The sequence below is a fragment of the Desmodus rotundus genome, chromosome 12 (assembly GCF_022682495.2).
Source record: "Desmodus rotundus isolate HL8 chromosome 12, HLdesRot8A.1, whole genome shotgun sequence".
NCBI lineage: Eukaryota > Metazoa > Chordata > Mammalia > Chiroptera > Phyllostomidae > Desmodus > Desmodus rotundus.
Window position 1 is genome coordinate 19311185 of NC_071398.1, and position 20948 is coordinate 19332132.

At 49.0% G+C, this 20948-nt stretch overlaps 1 protein-coding gene across 14 annotated transcripts in view; it reads left to right on the plus strand.

Moving 5' to 3' along the window:
• The window catches only part of HYDIN (HYDIN axonemal central pair apparatus protein), a 338541-nt gene that overhangs the window by 239371 nt on the left and 78222 nt on the right, over window positions 1-20948 (plus strand). For 13 of the 14 annotated variants that reach the window (XR_008425734.1, XR_008425735.1, XR_008425736.1 and 10 more), the window contains 11 exons: window positions 1011-1194; window positions 3436-3577; window positions 5365-5527; window positions 6617-7240; window positions 9170-9394; window positions 11468-11670; window positions 11891-12073; window positions 12905-13024; window positions 16173-16332; window positions 16437-16609; window positions 17535-17733. Coding sequence is in view for 11 of the 14 variants with exons in the window: in XM_053915141.1 (XP_053771116.1) it covers window positions 1011-1194; window positions 3436-3577; window positions 5365-5527; window positions 6617-7240; window positions 9170-9394; window positions 11468-11670; window positions 11891-12073; window positions 12905-13024; window positions 16173-16332; window positions 16437-16609; window positions 17535-17733 (2376 nt within the window). In the remaining 3 variants the exon portion in view is untranslated. Of the gene's footprint in view, window positions 1-1010; window positions 1195-3435; window positions 3578-4405; window positions 4513-5364; window positions 5528-6616; window positions 7241-9169; window positions 9395-11467; window positions 11671-11890; window positions 12074-12904; window positions 13025-16172; window positions 16333-16436; window positions 16610-17534; window positions 17734-20948 lie in introns of those variants that run through there. The other variant, XM_053915150.1, reaches the window with a different exon arrangement.

The following is a 20948-nucleotide window of genomic DNA, read 5'->3' on the forward strand; positions in this document are numbered from 1 at the left end:
AGTCACAGAAAAGACCGGCGGGGTTTGGAAGGGCACCACCTAAGCCTGTTGGCTGCGTGTGGTTTACAGGGAGCTAGACTGCCCAACAGGTGCCACAACTGTGTGTGTGCTTTGGTTTTTGCAAACTGGGACACCATATTAATTGCATATTTGATATAATAAAATTGGACTTGAGGTTCCCAGAGAGGAGGAATGTCATCACCGGAAATGACTTGTGTAAAGTTTGGACTGCTACTGCCTTGAAGGTACCATCACTCGCAACCGATTTGAGTAAAGTGGCCCCGTAAGTGTGCAGGTGTTTCAGGAACCCAGACGAAAGGCCGAGAGTCACTGGAAAAGCCCAAAGGAAGCCAAGAGAGCTGTGCCGCTCAAAGTGCTGGCCTTCACTGACATAGGGAGCTTGCCCTGCTTCCTGCATCAGCAGCGTTTTGCCACAAAGAAAAAAAAATGGCAGAACTGAACTCAGCAGTGTGTTTAGCGATGTAGTGGATTCCCGTTCTGACACAAGACTCTCGGCTCTCAGACCCTGGCAGTGGCCAGTTCCTGGCCCGTGGAGGCCACTCTGTGCGCTGCACTCTGAGGGACAGTGTAGGGCAGCAGAGACTGTTCTTTGGCGGTTGGTATAATCAGTCTCTATACTCCGAGGCAGTAATGCCACTAGAAAGATAGAATGGCCCCTCTGCCACCTCCGTCCTTGCTGCCCGTTACCCTGTGCGTGAGGACATCTTTCCTTTGCCTCTTTCTTCCCTGTGTCTCCTGGATCTTCCCAGACCTCACTCTAACATTTAGTTTGTTTTCTTTAGTTCTATAAAGGCAGAGTAAATCTTCCATGACTGGTCACATATGCTTATTTTTCTCCTTTATATCAACACCTTGAATTGAGCAGGTAGTTTAATGGCATTTGCCTGGGGGCCCAGTAGGTCCGTAGAACCAGTTGCAGCGCAGGCGGCTTTAGAGAGAACAGATGGCCCCGTGGCCATGGTAACTGTCTTTGCTTTCTCCGGTTTCAGCTGAGTGACTGCCACCAAGGGGTGGTGTTCGATGGCCTCGAGACACTCTTTGCTCGAAACGGGGCTCTTGCCCTCCTCTGCCTCCTGAAGGCCATTGGCAACCGGGACCACATCTACGTTCTCAACATGGCCCAGGATTACGCAGCCATGAAGGCCCAGGAGAAAGCCAAAAAGGAGCAAGAAGGCAAGACCCCATTCCCCCCTGGGCTGTCCTGCACAGGCCCTACCAGGTCTTTCCTTTAAACATAGCTTTTGCCTTTTAAAAATGCTTCACTGCCATGGTAACCCGTTGGGCTTCAGTGACACTGTTACCTTTGCCATCTCCTCGGTGCCCCACCTCTTCCCCGGGCAGTGGCTGGGAGCTCCCATTTTCGTCTACTTCGCATGTGAGGGAACTGAGACAGGAAGGTCCTGCTGAGAGATCACAGAACGAGGGTGAGCCCAGCTCTTCTGGGCAGCAGACGCGTTCCCCTTTCCCCCAGTATCTCAGTGTTCACAGTCATCCCTGGAATTACAGCTGACCGGAGGGGCAGGCGTCACACCAGCTTGAGCCAGGTGGCCTACGGGCTTGTTGGTTTTGTTCAAGCCAACTGTGAGTGGCCTGTAAAACTAGAGGTGCTGCTAAACTTTCCAAAACAACGTGTGCATTCCAGCCCCCTGTACACTGCGGCAGACCTTCTGTGCACTTCAGATGTCTTTGAACGGCACACCGTTCACAGATGTCCCCACTTCACAGATGAGGAAAGTGAGGCTTGGAGATATCGAAAGTCTTCATTAAGATCACTTGGCAAATTAGTAAGGTCGGCATAACTCTAAGGCCTTTGCTTTTTTTTTTCTCTCTCTGTTATTACACCAGTGGCCTGGAAATTTTTTCTTACTGATTTGAAAAACAGATGCACACAGAGTAATATTAAATAATAAATTCCCAGTTTAGTCAGAAGCAGACCTATCAAATGTTGGCCCCCAAGAGAGAAGGCGATGCTGTTCCCAGGAGGCGGAGTCCCGCCCTGACCTCCGCTCTGTCCACACCTCTGCCCCTCCTCACTTGGCCTTACCTCTCTCTTCTAGAGCAAGCTACACGATTCACACTGCTTCCGGCAAAGGGAATGTTTATAAACACAGAGCTCTCTTAGTTCTTAAACAGAACTCAAAGTCTGTTTCCTTACATTCTCATCCAGAGAAAAATCATTAGGAAGAATGTCCCGGCAGTGTTTCCCGCAGTGTTTCAGCCTCCGGGTTCCTAGTCTTCCAATAAGCTCAATTCCCTATGATGATCACCTTGAAAGAAAGTATCTCTTTTCATTTTCTCAATTTTCTGTGGATTGAAGCTTTTCACAGTTGCAAATGGGCTCATCTCCCCGGAATCGTCTGCATTTTGAAAAAGCCCGGAGAGAGCGTGCAGTAACAATGTTGTCATATTAAAATCTAGTTTTTATTGAACACCTGTGAGTATGCCAGGCACTGGGCTTTTACATGACTGCGTATTCATTCGATCCCCACAGCAGCCCTGTGAAGGAGGAACTCTTGCTCGTATCTGTTACTGTCCCTCGGTAAATGTTGGGGAAGGGACTCGAGTGCAGATCTCTGAGCCCAAAGCTAAAACAAGGATGTGAGGTGAGAATGCTGTGCCAGTGAGGTGTGTGCAAGAAGCCGAGCGCCTTTGTGCTGAGTGTGAACAGCACTTCGGGCCTGGAACCTGCAGCGTGTGGAAGGTGACCCTGAGTTCTGTCACCCCGAGCTCTCTGGTGGCACACACTCACAGTGGGTCAAGCCGGCGGTGGTGTGTCTCCTGTCACTGCTGTGACACAGCACCATGAACGTGGTGGCTTGAACAGTGCAGACTTAGTCTCTTACGGTTCCAGAGGCCTGAAGCCCTAAAATCGAGGGGTCAGCAGGGCTACATTCCTGTGGAGGCTGTAGTGGCGAACCCCCGCCCTTCCCTTTTCCACTTTCTAGGGGCCTCCTGCCTCCTTGGCCTGTGGCCCCCGCCGCCCTCTGGCGTTGGCTGCTGTTGTCACATCTTCCCTTCCTCTGCTTCACCGTCACGTCACCACCTCTGACTCTTGGAGGTTATATTGGGCCCATTCAGATAATCCGAGAAAATCTCTCCAACTCAAGGTCCTTAACTTCATCACATCTGCAGAGTCCTTTGTGCCACGTAAGGTAACATATCCACAGGTGCCGGGATTAGGGCTTGGGCATACGGGGGCCACGATTCGGCCTGCCACAGATGGGGGCCAGTGTTGGACCTGTGTGAATGAAGGAAGTCCCACCACAGACGAGGGGTGCTGCTGCCACACCAGCCACCTCTCTGTCACAGACCCAGTGCAGCCTGTTCAGGCTCAGCGCTAAGCCACCGCAGGTTCCCCCAGCCAAAGCTTGTGAGTGCCTTTTCCTCACCTTCCTGTCTCTGTTCTCCACCTAGAGCAAAAACACAGGGAAGCACTTGAGAAAGAGAAGCAGCGTCTCCAAAATATGGACGAGGAAGAATATGATGCCTTGACAGAGGAGGAGAAACTCGCATTCAATCGGGAAATTCAGCAGGCGCTCTGGGAGAGGAAGAAAAGGTTGGAATCTGGGGCTGGCTCAAGCAGAAGCAATTCCCTCAGGAGCAACTTCCATGGGGCACACACCATGGGGTCTCCATCCTGGAGACCAGGGTCCTCCTCCAAGGTGGCAGCCATGGCCCCGGGAGACCCAGGAGGATGTCTGGCTGAGAGCAGGAAAACATCTTGTCCATCCAGGGTGCTGGTTGCTGCAGCCTTGCAGGGTTTCCCCAGTTCTCCTCTCCTTCCTTCTCTCTGGGGGCCATCTGGGACGAGGGGGAGGACTATGCAATGTAATGGGGGAGGGACTTGTGGCCCCAGTGCTATCCTGGAGCTTCCACCGGCTCCCCCTGACAACTGTCCCCTAGGTGTGGCTCTTCTGCCCCTGTGTTCAAGTGTCCACCCAGGGGCCACACTCTTCACGTGGGTATGGTGGTTGCTCCCCAGAACTCAGCCATTTCTCCTCCTTCCTTGGCCACCACCTTGGCCTTTGGTGGTGCTGTCCATCCCCTGAGGTCTGGCTGCTTCTCCAACTTGATTCTCGGCCTCAGCAGTTCACCAGAGCCCTTGAGCCAGCTCCCAAGCCAGTGCTGTTGGCCGCCTTCGAGGCCCATCACTGGGACCACACAGGAATGACACCACCTAGGGCCCAGGAGTCCCCAGGGCTGCTGTCTCAGGCTCTCAGATATAGTGGTAGTGGGACATATGTCCTTGTTGCTTTCAAATGTGCTGGGGGAGGGGGGCAGGGTCTTCTATTTCCTACTCCTCCCTAGGATTCCGACATTGGGTGGGGCAGAGCTAAGATACCTGCCTACAGTTTAACCTCCTTCTATCTTCTTCTATCTCCAGACTCCCTCCCACTGACCCCAAAGAGCTTTTATGTCCTCTCTGCCCCTGCAGTATGCCCTCAGTTCTTCTCCTGCCTGGCCCAGTGTAAAATGCCCAGTCCTCCAGAGGTATGAAAAGCCTAGCTTTGGGATTTCGAAGGAATCTTTTTTCTCCTCCAGACCATTGCTTCTAGGCTTTTTTCTCATAGTGGACTTAGAAAATGCAAATCTGATCTTCAAAGCTCAGCAATGACTTGCGTGTGCTCCCCCCACACGCACTGGAAGCGATGAAGTAATGATGAGTCAGCTTCAGTGGGTGGAGAGCCACAGCAACAAGGAACAGCCAAGGATTCCTGGAGAGGAAAAGAGATGGGTTTTGTATTTTCAGAGATGCCCAGCCTTGGTGCCCTCGCTGCCATTAGCAGCAGGGCAGGCCCAGCTGAATCCATAGCAGGAAGGGAAGGAGAGAGAGAGAGGAGATGAGGACTGTGGCTCTCAGATCCAGTGTCCTTGGTTCCAAGCTAGCCATGGTAGGGACTGCTGTTAAAAACATCATGTCTTGTTGTCTGACCATCAAACACCAGTGTAGGAAGCTGAACCTCATCCGTACTGATATCAGAACAATCTTTGAAAGCTGCTTTTAAAACATGCCCCATCAAGCTTATTTTCAGCTTTGACCTTGCACTCCTTGGAAAGGAGGTTGGAGTAGAAATACAGATTAATTGAGAACTCTTAGTTGAGCTTCAGTTCATCAGTCTTGCTGAAGGACCATTCAAAGATAGATGTGAGCCATCTCACATCTTCCTTCCTAGATTCCTTCCTTCCTTCCTTCCTTCCTTCCTTCCAAGTTACCCAGCTTTTTTGTTCCTTTGTTTTGTGCCCAAAGCTCGGCCCCATGTCTCCTGACCAGGCAGTTCCAGGCAGGGAAGGGCTTGGGCAGCAGGCCTCTCAACTCACTTTTCTCTGCCTGGTTTAATGAAGGGAGTTGGAGAGATTGGCAAGGGAGATGCAAGAAAAGAAGCTACAACAGGAGCTTGAGCGGCAAAAAGAAGAAGATGAGCAAAAAAAGAAGTTCAGAAAGCCAAAGCAGGGACCAGCGAAGGAGGATGCACCTCTGAAGAAATCCCAGACAGCAAGCCGGCAGGTAGCAACCTTCACTTGCTCCTTACCAAGAGGTAAAAGCAGAGGGATCAGCCATTGTAACCAAGCCTTCGATCTAGCACATTTCCCCTCCAGAAAATTGACCTAATACTACTAGTTGGATTTTATGATGGAGCAGAAGGTAGGAGGAAAGGGACCAACATCTGGCGAATATCAATTGTGTGCTAAGTACTGGACTTAGGCTTCATGTAATCCTGCCATTGTTGGCATCCCACCCACCCTGTCGGACAAAGACAGGAACTTTGAGGCCTAGAGAAATGAAGTCGCAGTTCCAGGATTCCATCTAGTTATGTCTGACCACAGCCCTTGCTCTTTCCACTGCCCCCTGCAGTCCCCTAGATGGTGCTAAATAGGCTGGTGGTAAAGATTTGCCTCCAGTGAGCTACAAAGTTAACGAAGCCCCTGTGTTCAACCAGCAGCTTATCCTTGACAACAGTCAAGGAAGGCTGTCAGCATAAGCTTGTCCTTGCAGGCAGGTTCCAACCACAGTATCGACCTGCCAAGTTTAGGGGTCACACCCCTGTCCACAGTGATGGAGAAGGGGCACAACAGCCAGAGCAGCACCCAGGGGGGCTGTCATGGCTGAGGGGTGCAGCTGGCTGATGTGCACGGTGGCCGTTTCAGCACTGTGAATTCTGAGAGTGAAGCTAAGGCCAGACTGCCAGACAAAGTGCAGACTGGTCCCCGCAGGGGAGCAAGACACAGTGACCTCAGCGCCCTTTGTCCTCCCCCAAGCCACCTGAAAGCAGGTGTAGAGAGATCGTGTTCGGCAATCTTTTCCTATGGGTCCTGCAGAAAGCCAGCTCTCAACCAGGAGGGCACAGCACAGTCACTGTGGACCTTTTTCAAAACTTACAGATCAGGCCCCAGCCAGATCTATAACAAGGAGGGACCACAGAATGGGTATTTTGATAAGGGTCCCCACGGTGATTCGCAGGCACAGCCCTAGATGTGGTCCCTGCAGTCCTGTGAACACTTCGTACAAAACAAAATGTCCTCTTGCTCTTTTTTATGTGATTTACTCTCCCTTAAAGAACTGTTTTAAGCATATTTTATTTGTTTTGCCTTCTAGACTCTCACTTTATCCAAACTAGATGTCAAGATGGACTCAATGGAAAGAAAAGTATCTGAGAGGGAGCCGATAGTGTCTGAGAAGGAAGAACTAACCAAGAAGAGAAAGAACCAACTGGCAGATAACCTCCTGGGGGTTCCTCTTGCCCAGGAGCAAGAGGACAGTGAAGCGGACCTCCTGAAGGATGCTGACAAGCCTTTGGCCCAAAAGTTTAAGATCTACGAGTTTACTTTGAAGGATATCCAGAACATCCTCACTTACTGGGACCGGAAGCAAGGAGTTCAAGTGCATCACACTGGGGCTGATGACCTGACCCATGATCCCAATGACCAGCGCCAGGTTACATCCACGGGGCGCAGAGGCCGCAAGGACCGGGAGAGGGAGCGCGCAGAGAAGGAGCGAGCCGAGAGGGAGCGCCTGGAGCGGGAGAAGGCTGAGAGGGAGCGTCTGGAGAAGCTCCGGGCACTAGAGGAACAGACTCCTGGAGGAGAGGGGGATAGGGAGGAGGACCACGAAGGGAAGAGGGATCTGGGGGTGCCATTCATAAATATCCAGACACCCGACTTTGAAGGCTCCAGCTGGAAGCAGGCCCTGGAGAATGACAGGCTTCCCAAAGTGGATCAGGTGCATACCCTTCTCTGGGACGGGGGTGTAAGAAACTAGGGATGAGCAGGGACTGTGCTCATCGTCATGGAGGGGTTTCTTTCTACCTAAAATCCATATCCCCTTAATTCCATTAACCTCTGGTGCCCCCTTGGACAAGACATGAATGGCTAGAAGAGCCTTTTTGTGCTTGGTGAAAAGCCATAGAAAGTTCCACAGATGCAAATCATTGCATCTAACCTCGTAAAAAGCCACTTGGAGGGCTGGTTTTTAATATCGGTGGTACAGTGCTGCACACTGGCAAAGCCGGTATACTTCGGGGTAAAGCCAAGAGGCTCAACTGCTCTAAAACCTTCCTCCCACAGGCCTCCCACAGGCCTCCCGCAGTAACAGACTATGCCATTACTTCGCTCTCAGGTCCCTAAAAACAAAAGGTTTTGCATAACCAAAAGCCACCTTTGGCGGTGGTGTGCAGGGGACCGTTAGGATAACCTTTCATCCAAGGACAAGCTTTTTCTGTAAAACACCAGAAAGCAGATGTTTTAGGCTACGGATTATACAGTCTCTGTGGCAACCACCAACAATATGCAAATGGATGGGCGTGGCTCTGTTTTCTTTCCAAAAACAGATAGCAGGCCAGGTTTGACCAGGGGGCAGTTTGCTGACCTCTGGTTTAGTTTATCAAAAACGAGATGCAACCTTAAGAAGTAGAAAAAGAGCGCATGAGGGATCGCGAGCAGGTAAGGTGAGCTGAGAGGTTAAGGATGAGGAAGAGAGTGGGTCCCGATGTGACCTGGCCGAGCAGAGCCTTGCCTGGGTGGTGCAGGTGGGCCGCAGGGGCAGAAGACCCCCGGAGGACACACGGCACCAGCTCTGCCCTCTCACAGTTGTGCCCCAGGTCAGCCTCAGGTAAGGAATTGTCTCTTTTTTTTTTTTTTTCAGAAATAGTTTTTGTTTTAAAGGACATCTCATCTTGGTTTGTACTCTGTAACTACAGCCAAGATTATCTTTTTGTCTCGTTTTATACTCTCCACTTTCCGAGCCATAGGCAGGTTAGACTGTCGCTTAAAGAACTCCCCGCTCGTTAACTTATTCATCCCTTTCGTCCCGGACATGCTGAGTCCTGGGAGCCGACTGCAGGTACACGTTAGTCAAGGCATATCTGTGTCTGCCTGACCCGCTGGATTAGAAATGTGGGGTCACAGGAAGGGACTTACCCGTGAGGCCTAATAGCCCATTCGATCCACAGAATGGACACTCAGGTGGGTTAGGACATGTACTGTTGCCATAACAACACTTAGCGTCCGTGTTCTGAGGGTTCTAAGTGCTGAGAAGGAGGTTGCTACTAAATTTTCAAGCCCTCTGCCCTGGAGCACCCTCGTTCATTCTATGTCAGATCAGGAGGGGAGAATAAAATAGGAATAAATTCTCTCATTTCTTCAGCTTCTCTCTTCACTCCCATCCTTTACCCTGTTCCCCAAACCTTTGCTTCTTTCCTTTGCTGTTTGACCTGCTGCAACCCTAACTTCCTTTCACCTTTGAAGGAAAGAACATTTAAAGATAAAAGAAACATTAATAGGGAATCTGAAAATAGAGTAACTATAGATAGCAGAATCTTAACAGCTGGTCTCTTTAAACAGAGATGTATTGTGTGCCTGCTGTGTGCTAGGCTATGGGCTGTGTTGCCCTGGTGCCTGTCCTAATGCAGTGTACCGTCCCTTTGCCGCGATAATCAAGTAGTCAACAACAGAGTGACAAATGCCCAGACTGGGGGCGTGGAGTCTGGAAAGGCCCGCAGAGCTGCGTCAGAGGCCCTCCACACCCTCCCCTGACACGTGCCCACTGCGGTGGCACCTGCTGAGAACGCTGAGGGAAAGGCGGGAGGCCTGCACCACCCTGTGCTTGCTGGGAGGAGACCGGAGGAAACTGACGGTGGCCTTTTTCCTTTAGATCCTAGATGCCCTGGGTCTGGGTTCCTCTGGACTGCCCATCCCGCCTCCTGTCTTATTCTCAGTCATCTCCTACCCTGTGAAGCGGCTGCCCTTGGCCTTAACGGAAACCCTGGAGCATTTCGTGTTTGTGATTCCACCATCCGAAGAGCTCGCCCTGCTGGAGGACAGAAGAGAAGAGTCAGAAGAAGATCTTTCGAACGTTGCCACCGCGAGCTCTCTGAAGGTAAAGAGCGAGCAGCTTGTCCTGACCTTAGGGGGGCTTCAGATAGGTGGGGGAGAGTGTCTCCCTCCACGTGACTGAAAATTGAGTGTGGTGCTGGGTGCCACGCTCGCTCAGGTGCTTCCCCTCCGCTCGCTGGGGGTCCTGCAGGAGCACCCTGCGCCAGCCTCCCCGAGCTGCCCCTTCCCCTCTGACTTTTCCTACTTCCCAAGAGGAAATTGCAAGTGACTGCTTCTCATCTTCCAACCTTCCCAATCCCCATGGGATAGTCTAGAGAACTTGTCAAATCACTCTGAAGCTCATCTGTGAGGAAAAAAAAAGCAAAACTAGCGCTTCTGAAAAGATAGTATAACGTATGGGTGAAGCTGAGTAATTTACACAGTGCATACGAATACAAGAGTCAGCAGACACAGGTTGAGGGAACACACACTGCGGGAGAAAGGACAGATTATGGAAGAAATGGTGATGGGAACACTGGGTATTTTGGCTGGTCCCTCTGTATCACTTCACCTGACACAATGTGGTAAAATCAATTCCAGCTGCATTAAAAATATAAGCAATCAAAATGAAATAATGTAAAAGTAGAAGAAAATATATAGACAATTACCAGAATAAATTACAAAGGAAAAGTAGGTTAAAAATTATAGAGGGGCTTTTTATTCCCAGAAGACTATGGTGGCCCAAAATTTGAATCTCTGCACACGGCCACCTACAAACTGTGCACATCAGCAAGGAATAAATAAAAGCAGCAGCAAATAAAATCGCCTGCAGACACTGCCTACAGCTCAATTAGGTGACCAAGAATGGCCCGACCTTCAGTGTACAAGCGGGCAGGAAACCAGCATCTCAGTGAGCAGCCTCGGTGGGCAGGCCTTACTAGAGCAGAGCCCCAATGAAAAGGATAAAAAAGAAAACATTTCTGACATCAGAGGTGACTAGTACTCTTTCCTGAAAATTGGCCATTACCAGGAAAGAGTTAAGCACTCTTTTTGTTTTTTCCTTTAACCATTTTAGGAGGAATTCTAGTTTATCCCAATTGATGAAGGAAAGCTCTTAGTTTGAGAAGAATGACAGCTGAAATTCTAGAAAGAATGGTAGAATTAGAAAAATATTATTCTATCCCTCATGAGGCGGGAAGTGATTAAGGAGCGCCAATGGGTACAAGAAGCAGCAGCTCGTTGGGAAACGACATTCACTCCAGTTGGAGCGTCATCCATCCACAGGGGACGAGCCGGCTGAGAAGGGACAAGTCCACCTCAGCATGGCCACATCCAGCAGGCGCCACTTCAGCCACACAAGCACACTTTATATCTGTAATCACGGGCCAACCCAGCACTATTTGTCCCCCGTTGTGGTGGAGTGTGTTGTACACAGCATCCTCTATAAATCTAACCACGCTTTCAAGCCTAATTTTCAGTTTATGGGGAATACAGGGAATAGAGGAGTAACTTAGGTGTCACCCTGAGAACGGTCAGAAAATTTCAGACTATGGAATATTCTGTAAGAAAACAGAACTGGTCTCTCCAAAAAGTGGGATTGGGAGAGGGTATGGGACCTACATCAAGGGTGTCAAACTCATTTTCACCGGGGGCAACATCAGCCTCGTGGTTGCCTTCAAAAGGCCGACTGTAACTTTAGGACTGTATAAGTGTAGCTACTCCTTAACTAGGGGCAAGGAGCTCGACGCTGCCACTGGGTGGAAACAAGGTGGAGGGGCAAAATCGGCCCGCGGGCCTTGTGTTTGCCCCCTGTGGTCTACATTAACAGACACTGAAGAAACGCAACAACAAAATTCGAGATAGGAACATAGTCCCTGCCAGCATCAGCTTTCTTGAAGATCTTAGCCTCCTTCTCAGGGAACGGGGTACCAAGGAAAGCTCTAGACTTCTACTTACTTCCCTTCTACTCTAGTGTAGGAGGCTGGGCCCTACTCTGCCCTAGGCAGCCGCCAACACCTGAACCTGCGGCGGGGCCACCCCAGACTGCAGACGTGTTGTAGGCACCCATGTCCTCTGTTCATGTATATATATATGATGAGTATTTCAGACCTTGTGCTCCTCTTTAATTAAAACCCAGGAGGAGCTGACTGTTTTATCCAAGGGGAGCAAACAGAAACTGAAAGAAAAACTAGAACAGGTTCGCGAGGCTCCGAAGGACAAACGCCACGTGGCCGGCAACAGGAAGAGCGTTTCTACAGGAACTTCTGGAGCCATTGCCTCGCCGTCAGAACTAGACCCCGACAACTTGGCTGAGCAGCTCTCCCAGGAGAAATTCATCAGGTGGGCCTCTGGGCAGCCCAGGGAAACTGATGCTGAAGCCCCACATTGAGGGTGCAGCTGTCACGGCAGCAGATGGGAACAGGGCTGTTCTGCCTACAGGGCCCTATGGACCACCATTCCTGACCCCAGCAGGGTGGGACTCCCCCCAGGGCAGCAGTCCTGTTTTCTCTTGGCCCAAAGAAAGCACTCTTGCTTGAGAAGCCCACATGGTCATTTGCAGGCTGAATTATTTCCGGTGGATCGTGCCACCCAACGGGGAGGTGACGTTGAGAGTGCAGTTCTCTGCCAGTGACCTCGGGAACTTCGACCAGACGTTTAACTTTGAGATCCTGGGGACAGGCCGCCAGTACCAGTTGTATTGCCGTGGTGTCTGCACTTTCCCACATATTTGCCAAGACCCAAAGTAAGTGTTTTTTGTGTTAAAAGTAAAGGTTACAAACACATTTTAGCTCCCCCCGCTATTTTGAACAAGGTGGTGGTTAATGCTACCGTGGGACCGGGGCAGCCTCCCTGATCCTCTTGTGCTGGGCTCCAGGGTCTCAGACACTGGCCAAGCCACAGGAATGACACGAGACCATGAGACTGAGATGAAGTTCGCGTTTGGCAAGTTAGTTTGCTTGCTCAGCTATTAAGGAAACTTCAACAGGTGTTCTATTTACTGCGGGACCCTTTGTGCTACAGTATGAATATATATGTGAATCTCCACAGGTGAGCTGTTTTCTGAGCTACCACCGTGCCCCCTGGGCACCCCATAAAGGCACCTGGCTGAACAATCTAGTGGGCAAGCCCCTTCCCCACCCCCAGGGAAGGGGCTTTTTACAGCTTTTCCACCAAGAAGAGCTCTTCTGCAATTCTAAGGAGCCACATTGGATAGGGAACTCAGAAAGTAGTTAATATCTACCAGAACTAGTTTTCCATAGGGATTCTTGGAATTTTTCTAGCTGTGTACACGAGAACAGGAAATTCAACTCAGCTCTATCATCAGCCCTTCGTTATGAAAGACAAGAGTGGCATCTTTTTCTCAAGTTCAAACTGTACTATTTTCACTCAGGGCCAGGGGGAGGGAAGGAGCAGGAATAAAAGCTCAACAAAGGTCTTCAAATTAAGTCATTCTGTCTCCAGACACCTGGACCCTTTACTGAACAGGGAGTGTCGGGTTCATGTAAACGTCAAGTGTTGGCACTGAACTTCCTTTCAGGCAGCCTCTCCTCTTCCCTTCCTCCCCTGTATTCAGAGTGGTATTCCCTCACCGGAAGATGGACATGAAATCAGATGAGATCATCTTTAAGAAGTATGTTGTGAGCATGGAGAGGTTTTACTTCGGGCCACTGCTTTGTGGAAAATCAAGAGATAAGTAAGTGTTCTGTTATCTCAAAGCAGATTTTAGACCCCTGGGTTGGGCTCATGAATGGTACCAGCAGAGTTTCTATGTAGACATAGCTTTTACTACTGTTGCCTCAATCCCCGAACCACAAATTAGGAGAACTGGATTCTTTTTTTTTTAATCTTCATCCAGGGACATGCTTACTGATTTTAGAGAGAGGGGAAGGGAGGGCGAGAGAGAAGGAGAGAAACATTGATGCAAGGGGACATATCTATTGGTTGCTTCTTCCTGCACATGCCCTGACTGGCACTAAACCCACAACCCAGACATGTGCCCTGACCAAGAAGAATCAAAACTGTGACCCATTGGTTCACAGGACGATGCTCCAACCAACCAAGCCACACCAGCCAGGGTGAGAGCTGGATTCTTGTACCCCAGGTTTCTGCTAAGCACCCAGATGAGTGGGGGGTGCCATTTTCCTAGATGTGAAAGTCTGGAAGAGGGTTAGGTTTTGCTGGGAAGGATAGGACCAAGAGTTCACTTTGGGATATGTTAAGTTTGAGAGGCTTAGAAGATATACCTAGTAGCCACATAAATCAGGGCATAGACTAAAAAGTTTTGGTTCTCAGAGGAGAGGGGCCCATCTTCAAGACAACAAAAGCTATGGGCATGGATAAGATTGCCTAAGAAGAGAGGATACAGTAAGGAGAGAAGGACCACAATTGGAGCCCTGAAGAATTTGACCACTTACAAGAGTTGAAGCCAGGCCCTGGCTGGTGTGGCTCAGTGGATTGAGTGCTGGCCTGTGAATCAAAGGGTCACTGGTTTGATTCCCAGTCAGGGCACACGCCTGGGTTGCAGGCCAGGTCTCCAGTTGGGGGCACACGAGAAGCAACCACTCATTGATGTTTCTCTCCCTCTCTTTCTCCCTCTCTTCCTCTCTCTCAAATAAATAAATAAAATCTTAAAAAAAAAAAAAAAAGAATCAAAGCCAGCAAAGGAGATGAGAAAGTGGGCCAGAGCTATTGGTGGAAACCAGAACAGGGTGTTGTCGTGGAGCCACAAGAAGGTGTAGTCAGCTACTGATGGCAGTTGAATGCTGTAGAGATGATAAAGAGATGAGGACCTCAGTGTCCACAGGGTCCAACACCATGGAGCCTTAGCAAGAGCCCTTTTAGGGGAAATTCTGAGAATGTGGCCCAGGTGAACAGACTTGAGAAATCAGTAGGAGGTGAGAAAATGAAGGCTGGGTGTGAAGGTAGCTCATTGGAAAACCTTGGCTATGAAGGGACTTGGAGGGAGTTGAGAATGGGAGGGAGACATGGAGTCCAGGGAAGGCTGTTCATACAGTGTTGTTCTTACAGTGTTTGGAGGCCAAGGGGAAGTAGGGAGGGAGATACTGGAGTTTAAGGAGAAAGTATGGTTCATCAGTTCCCTGAGACGACACAACCGCATGTGTAGATGTGGCCTTTGCCAGGAGGAGGGACCCTTATCTCATACGAGGAGGGACAGAGGTGAGATAGCTTCAGGTGTAGGTCTGTTTACAGGTTTGGTTGGAACTGTGAGAAGGTTCCCGTGCAACTGTCTGTTTTCTCCATGGCGATTGATGCAAGGAACCCCCCCCTCCCCAGTGAGGGAAGTGGAGGGAAATTAAAAATGGTAAGAAATGGAGAAGGTGTGACACCCTTTTTATGTGGGAGAGGGACAATATTAGAAAACTAGATCAAGATTACCAGGCAAAATTGGAGGCTCATGTGAGGCAGATGCTTACACATTTTCAGTGATCCTAGTCTCTTCCGTTACATACAAATGTCTTATGTAGGCAGGGAGGTGAGACACAAACTAGAACCGAGGTCTCAACATGTTAGCACTCGATCTCACAGGTACTGTGATAAGTAGAGAGGGTTTATTTCTCTGCTTACTTGGCAGAACTAATGAGCCATCTTTTTTTCTCCTTTCCCTTAATACCTCCAGTCTGTTTCCTGTGCTGCTAGACTAGAAAGTGAAGGTGGAGAGGGATATGGGTCAGGTTGATGGACGTGAGGTACAGAGAAGCGTGGGGGTGGGAGTCAGGTGAAAGATGGGCATTCAGAGAGGCATGTGTTCAAGACAGCACTGGAATTAACCAGCATTTGGGGCCAAACCACACTGGTCCTGGAGGAGGACAATTACAGTGGCCCAGAAACAAGGACCAGTGCAACCAGGTATGATGCATTTATTCTTTAAAACCTTACTGAGCCTCAACGTGCTAATTTGCAAAGTGGGAAAACAGTAGCACCCACCTCACAGATTTGTGAAAAGTGCACTGGATAACGCACAGGAAACTTTTAGCACAGTGCCGGGGGGTGGGTGTGAAGGCCACCACCCCTGTGACAGTCAGTCACACAGAGCGCTCTGTCTCTCTGACTCTGATTTAGTCTCTGCCGTGCACTCTCCTCCCTTCCCCCATCAGAGCCTGTCCAAAAGGCTTCTCAGACTGTCTCTGGGCACCAGCGGGTACTGTGGTGCCTTGCTTTCCTGACCTGGGCTATGATCTCTGAAGATGTGCATCTTTACCGGCATTTCTTGTGCTTTCTGTGGTTCCTTTCTTATGCGGTACCATTAACTGAGCAGCTTTTAGTGCCCAGGCTGATTGATTCTGTGGCTCTCTCCCTAAGATACTAGGAAACAGCCTTGTAACAGCGAACTATACCAAATGAATCCATGGAGGAACAGTAACTCCCCATGTGGGTGTAGAAGGTGGTGAATGAGGTCATCTCTAAGAAAGATGTGAAATAAATTACTCAGATGATCATCTCTTCTGAGAATATAAGCATTGGGAATGATAGAGCTGTGTAATTCTCAGAATTCTTTGCAATAATAACTACTGTTCATTGGGCGTTTGATACCTGCGGCTGTCCTAGAACACTGGGTGCACTATTTCACTTCATGTTCACAGAAGTCCTAAGAGGTCCATCATCCCATTTTAGAGATGAGGAGGCCAAGGCTCGGGCAGGGCAGAGTGGCAAGCCTCTGCAGCTACAGAGCTTGTGTCGCCAGCCACTGTGCTGCTGCCGCGGTGTAACCGCACTGTCCTTCGGAATTGCCTTGAACCTCACAGTTTCCTTTTTCACCGGAGCTCTTAGTCAACCCTCACACGCACACCCATAATGTATGCCTAATTTTTGTTCGTTTTCAGGTACAAGTCCTCCATGTTCCCAGGCAACATGGTGACACTGACGATCCTGAACAATTCCCCCATGGTCGCGGAGCTGTTCTTCTGTTTCCAGCATGATATCAAAGCAAACACCTACTTCCTGGAACCCATGAACATGATTCTAAAACCCAATGAGAAGGAGGTACAGCCCCACGGGAACCGGTCCACCATGGCAAGGCTTTCTTGGGAAATGTGAGGCCTTGGCATCCTCAGTGTGAACGCGCTTTGTTTTGACTCTTCCACTAGGTGCTGACTGTCTGGGCCTACCCTACCGCAGTGGGCGTCTTTGAAGACAGCATTGTCTGCTGCATCAAGGACAACCCAGAGCCAGCCATCTTCAAATTAAGCTGCCAGGGAGTCCGCCCGGAACTGGAAGTGGAGCCCAGGCAACTGCATTTTGATCGGCTTCTGCTGCACAGGTCAGATTCTCGATGACACCAGGACTGGAATGGACTTTAAAGAACATTTAGTTCTAGGCTGACCAACTCATCCTGATTTACTCAGGGCTTTATTAAGTTCTGTGTTATGGGAAACTTCTGGCCCTGTGCAAATCGGGATGGTTAGTAACCCTGCTGAGTTCACTTGGGTTCAGTGGCTGGACTTCAGCGGGGTCAAGGCTCCCCCGCCCACAATCAGCTGCCAAAATGGGTGCATATTTGCTTTTCTCTCAGAAGAAGCACTAGCTTTTTCCAGATTCTCAAAGCAGTCCACTACCCTAAAAGGTTAAGAATCTTTAGCCTAGAAATGAGAGTATAAACAGAAAACAGTAGACCAAAACTAGAACTTACTGTGTTTTGTCATTTATAATACGTACTTTTTTGCCCCAATTTTTGAGGGGGAAAAAGGATGCGCATTATACATGGGCAGTGCCTGAAATACCTTGTATCTGTTCTTGTGTTTTGTAATTATTTGTTACATAAAATTTCTTGTACTATATGTCCAAATATAAATGCTCAAATTCCTTTATAATACCAAAACCAACTATCTAAGTATAAATAAATAAAAAATTGAATTAAAACAAAAGATTTCTTTCCTGCAAGTTTGGACCAAAAACGTGTCTGCGCACTATACACGGAAGCACACAGCAAAAATACGGTAATATTTATTCACTGGAATCCATGATTCTGAATGAAGAATTTTTATTTCTGGGGATGCTGGTACAAAATATTGTTATGATATGGATCCTGCATCCTTTGATCAATGCCATTAGGCCCATCCCCTGATAAATACTGATTAGTATTTATCAGTATTTATCACCACTAAGTAATAGCTGAAATAACCAGAAGTACATTTTCAGACCCGCCATAATAAATCAATGGACAAAATGTCTTTTGGTCTCTGCAGAAAAGAATCCAAAGTAGTCCTTCTCCGCAACATCACAGCCTTGCCCGTGGCCTGGCGCATCACCAGCCTGGAGCACCTGGGCGATGACTTCACCGTGTCCATGATGCAGGGCACCATCCCTGCCAAGGCCGAGTACAGCCTGCAAGTGCACTTCCAACCCTCCAAACCCATCACCATCAAGAAGGCGATTCGGTTGGAGGTGAGGCTTCACCCATCTTCAGACTTGCTCATCAAAATATGTGCTCATTGGGTTCCATACACACTACCACACACACAGGCCACCAACACATACACTATACACACTACACACACCACATACATGCATACTACCAACACACACACTACCAACACACACACATACTAAGCCAGGTCTTCCTGTTCCACCCTCCCATCTAATCCCCATTTGACAACCCCCAACCCACAATACGTTGCTCTGCATACACTGTAAGCTCCCTAAAGGCAGTCTTGTTTATAGCTGGTTTCCTAGTGCTAAGAACAGAGAACTCAAGGAATGGAGAACTCAGTCAATGCAGAGTGAATGAGGAAGTGAATGAATGAATGAATGAATGGTGTTACTATCCCAGGTGAGCATCAGATTCCTGATTTTACTCCCTAAACTCAGTCACCCCTCAGATTCCTATCTCAGGAAATGTCACCCTCCACCCAGCTACTCCCACAGATACCTAAGAATCACCCTCGATTCCCCCCTTTTCCTGACGGCCCCCCCTCCACCCTAGTGCTCTAACACGTCCTGTCAATTCCGTCTCCCAGCGCGTCTCTGCCCATGCACTTCTCTGTCTACACTGCCCCTACCACCCTCGCCCAGGCCACCTCAGAGGCTTCCTAACTGGTTTCCCTCTTGACATTCCCCCCAAGTGTCCAGAGAGATCGTGAAAATGTTAGCCATTCTCCGTCCTAACGCACTCTGCCAGCTGCAGTGAGAGTAAAGCCCAGGGTTCTCACCTGCTTCGGAAGCCCTGCCTGCCTCTAAATCTGCATCTCACTCTCCCTGGCTCTCACCCACTGGCTCCCATCCCATGGTCTCTCAGCGTTTCCCATAGGCTCTGGGGGGAGTTGGCTCCTCCTCTAGGGTCCACTAAACAGCACTGCTTCAACAGGTTCCTTTAATCATCCCACCAAGGGAATTTCCTGTTTGTGCAATGACTCACCCTGTCTTCTGTCCTTCAAGGACCTACCCTTTTCTGATGTTATCCTGTTTCTTTCTTTACTTTCTTTTTTTAAAAGATTTTATTTATTTCTTTTTAGAGAGAGGGGAAAGGAGGTAGAAAGAGGGGAGAGAAACATCGATGTGTGAGAGATACATCGGTTAGTTGCCTCTTGCATGCCCTCAACTGTGGTCCTGGCCTGCAACCCAGGCATGTATCCTGACTGGGAATTGAACCAGCAACCTTTTGGTTCACAGGCTGGCATTTAACCCACTGAGCCATACCAGCCAGGGTTCCCCTATCTCTTTCTTTACTTTCTTATGTGAACTCTATTAGGGCAAGATCTCTCCTGATTTGTCCATTAATCTATACTGGTTTCCTAGGGCAAACTGAGTGGCTTAAAAACAACAGAAAGTTACTGTCTTACAGTTCTGGAGGCAGAAGTCTGAAATAATGTGGTCTGCAGAGCTATGCTTCATCTGAAGGCCCTAGGCAAGGATCCTTCCTGGGCTCTTCCACATTCTGGAGCCTCCAGCTGTTCCTGGGACTGGTGGCTACGTCACTCCAATCTCTGCCTCCACGTTCCCACGACCTCTCCTCAGCCTGTGTCCTCTCCTTTTCTGTCTCTGAGAAGGACACTTGTCATTGGATTTAGGGCCCACCCACATAATCCAGGATGATCTCATCTTGAGATCTTTAATTTAATTACATCTGCAAAGACTCACTCTTTTTTCAAGTGAAGTCACATTCACAGATGTGAATTCAGACATGGACATACCTTTTTAGACCACCATTCAGCCCACCACCCAACCTATCCCCAGTGTCTAGCACAGGCCTGAGCGTACAAGGCACTCAGTAAATATGTCAGATGAAGGAATGGGCAGATATCATGGGGTTTCGATGCTTGAGTCACTTCTATAATAATCAAGTTCGCGCAAACCTCTCCCTGAGTACCTCCAGGGACAAAAGCCTTCCCTACACTTCAAGGAGCCTGATCTTCCTTTGAACAGGTCTGACTATTCATTCTTCCTTGGGTTCAGTTCAAATTTCTTCCTGTAATTTGTACGAATTAATTCTGTTTCTACCTTTCGGAGACAGTCAATGGATCTAATCTCTCTTATTATCTACCCATGACAGTCCTTCAAATCACTGAAAACATGTACTGATAGATTTATCAGTCCACAGATGTGTGTGATCCCAGAGTTGATAGTCAGCATTTCCAACGCCCGCACAGCCACAGGCCTCTGCACAGTGAGCCAGGCCACGTGACTGGTGAGGCCTCACCCTCCAGCTGCTGGGTCAGGGGAGTCTGGGATTCCCAGGGTGGGGGTGAGGGGCGACAGGAAGCGAGGGAATACTCTGCAAGGTCACTGACAGCTGTTTCCTAACTGGCACGGAAACGTTCCTGTATTTTAACAACTGAAGTGGCATTCCTGTGTGTTCCGGCCAAAGCAGACACAGTGGGTCTCCCCTCAGCCTCCCCAGAGTGATCTAAGACTGCTCTCCCCTAGATTATATTCCTTCAACATCTACATGAGGAAATGCCTTGTCTGGTGAACTCATTTTTTAAAATTTGTGTATCTCCCTGTTTTCCTCACTTACAAAATGTATCTCCACCACCACCACCACTAGTGGGGAAGCAAAGGAAATAAAACGCTCTGGGTACTTGGTATCTGCTAGTAGAAAAGTAGTATTTAAATTCTGGAGCTCGTAATTCAAGTTCTTCTATTTTTCCCTCCTGCTCTTGGCCCTGCTTGTCGTCTCTGTCAGAAGGTGGGCAGCAAAAGAAACGCGGTAAAACTGAAGTTGATTCATTTTTTTCCGTGAGGCTTTGGTGAAATGCTTGGTGAAAGAAAAGATAGAAACTGTAGTTAAAACTTGAGTTTGGTGACATTTACAAATTTCCCTCTTGGCAACCAGAGCACAAATAATGGGGAACAGTGACTTACCTCTTCAACTTCAGGAGAGAGGCAGGTGGTCTCCAGACAGATGCAGGAGAGCCATACCCACTGCCCAATGGCCCTTCACCTTGACAGATGGACCCTTTATTGCCCGCCCCCCACTAGTCTCAGGAGTCAATGATTGGGTCCAGCTGACAGCTGATACCAGTTTCTCAGGACAGTAAGGGAGGAATTATCACTGGGGATGACAACAGAGGGGACAGTGAGCAGGTGGAGGCTTGGCGTGGTTCTTGCTTTTTTTTTTTTTAACACTTCCAACTTTAATAGTAGTAATGTTCATGTAAATA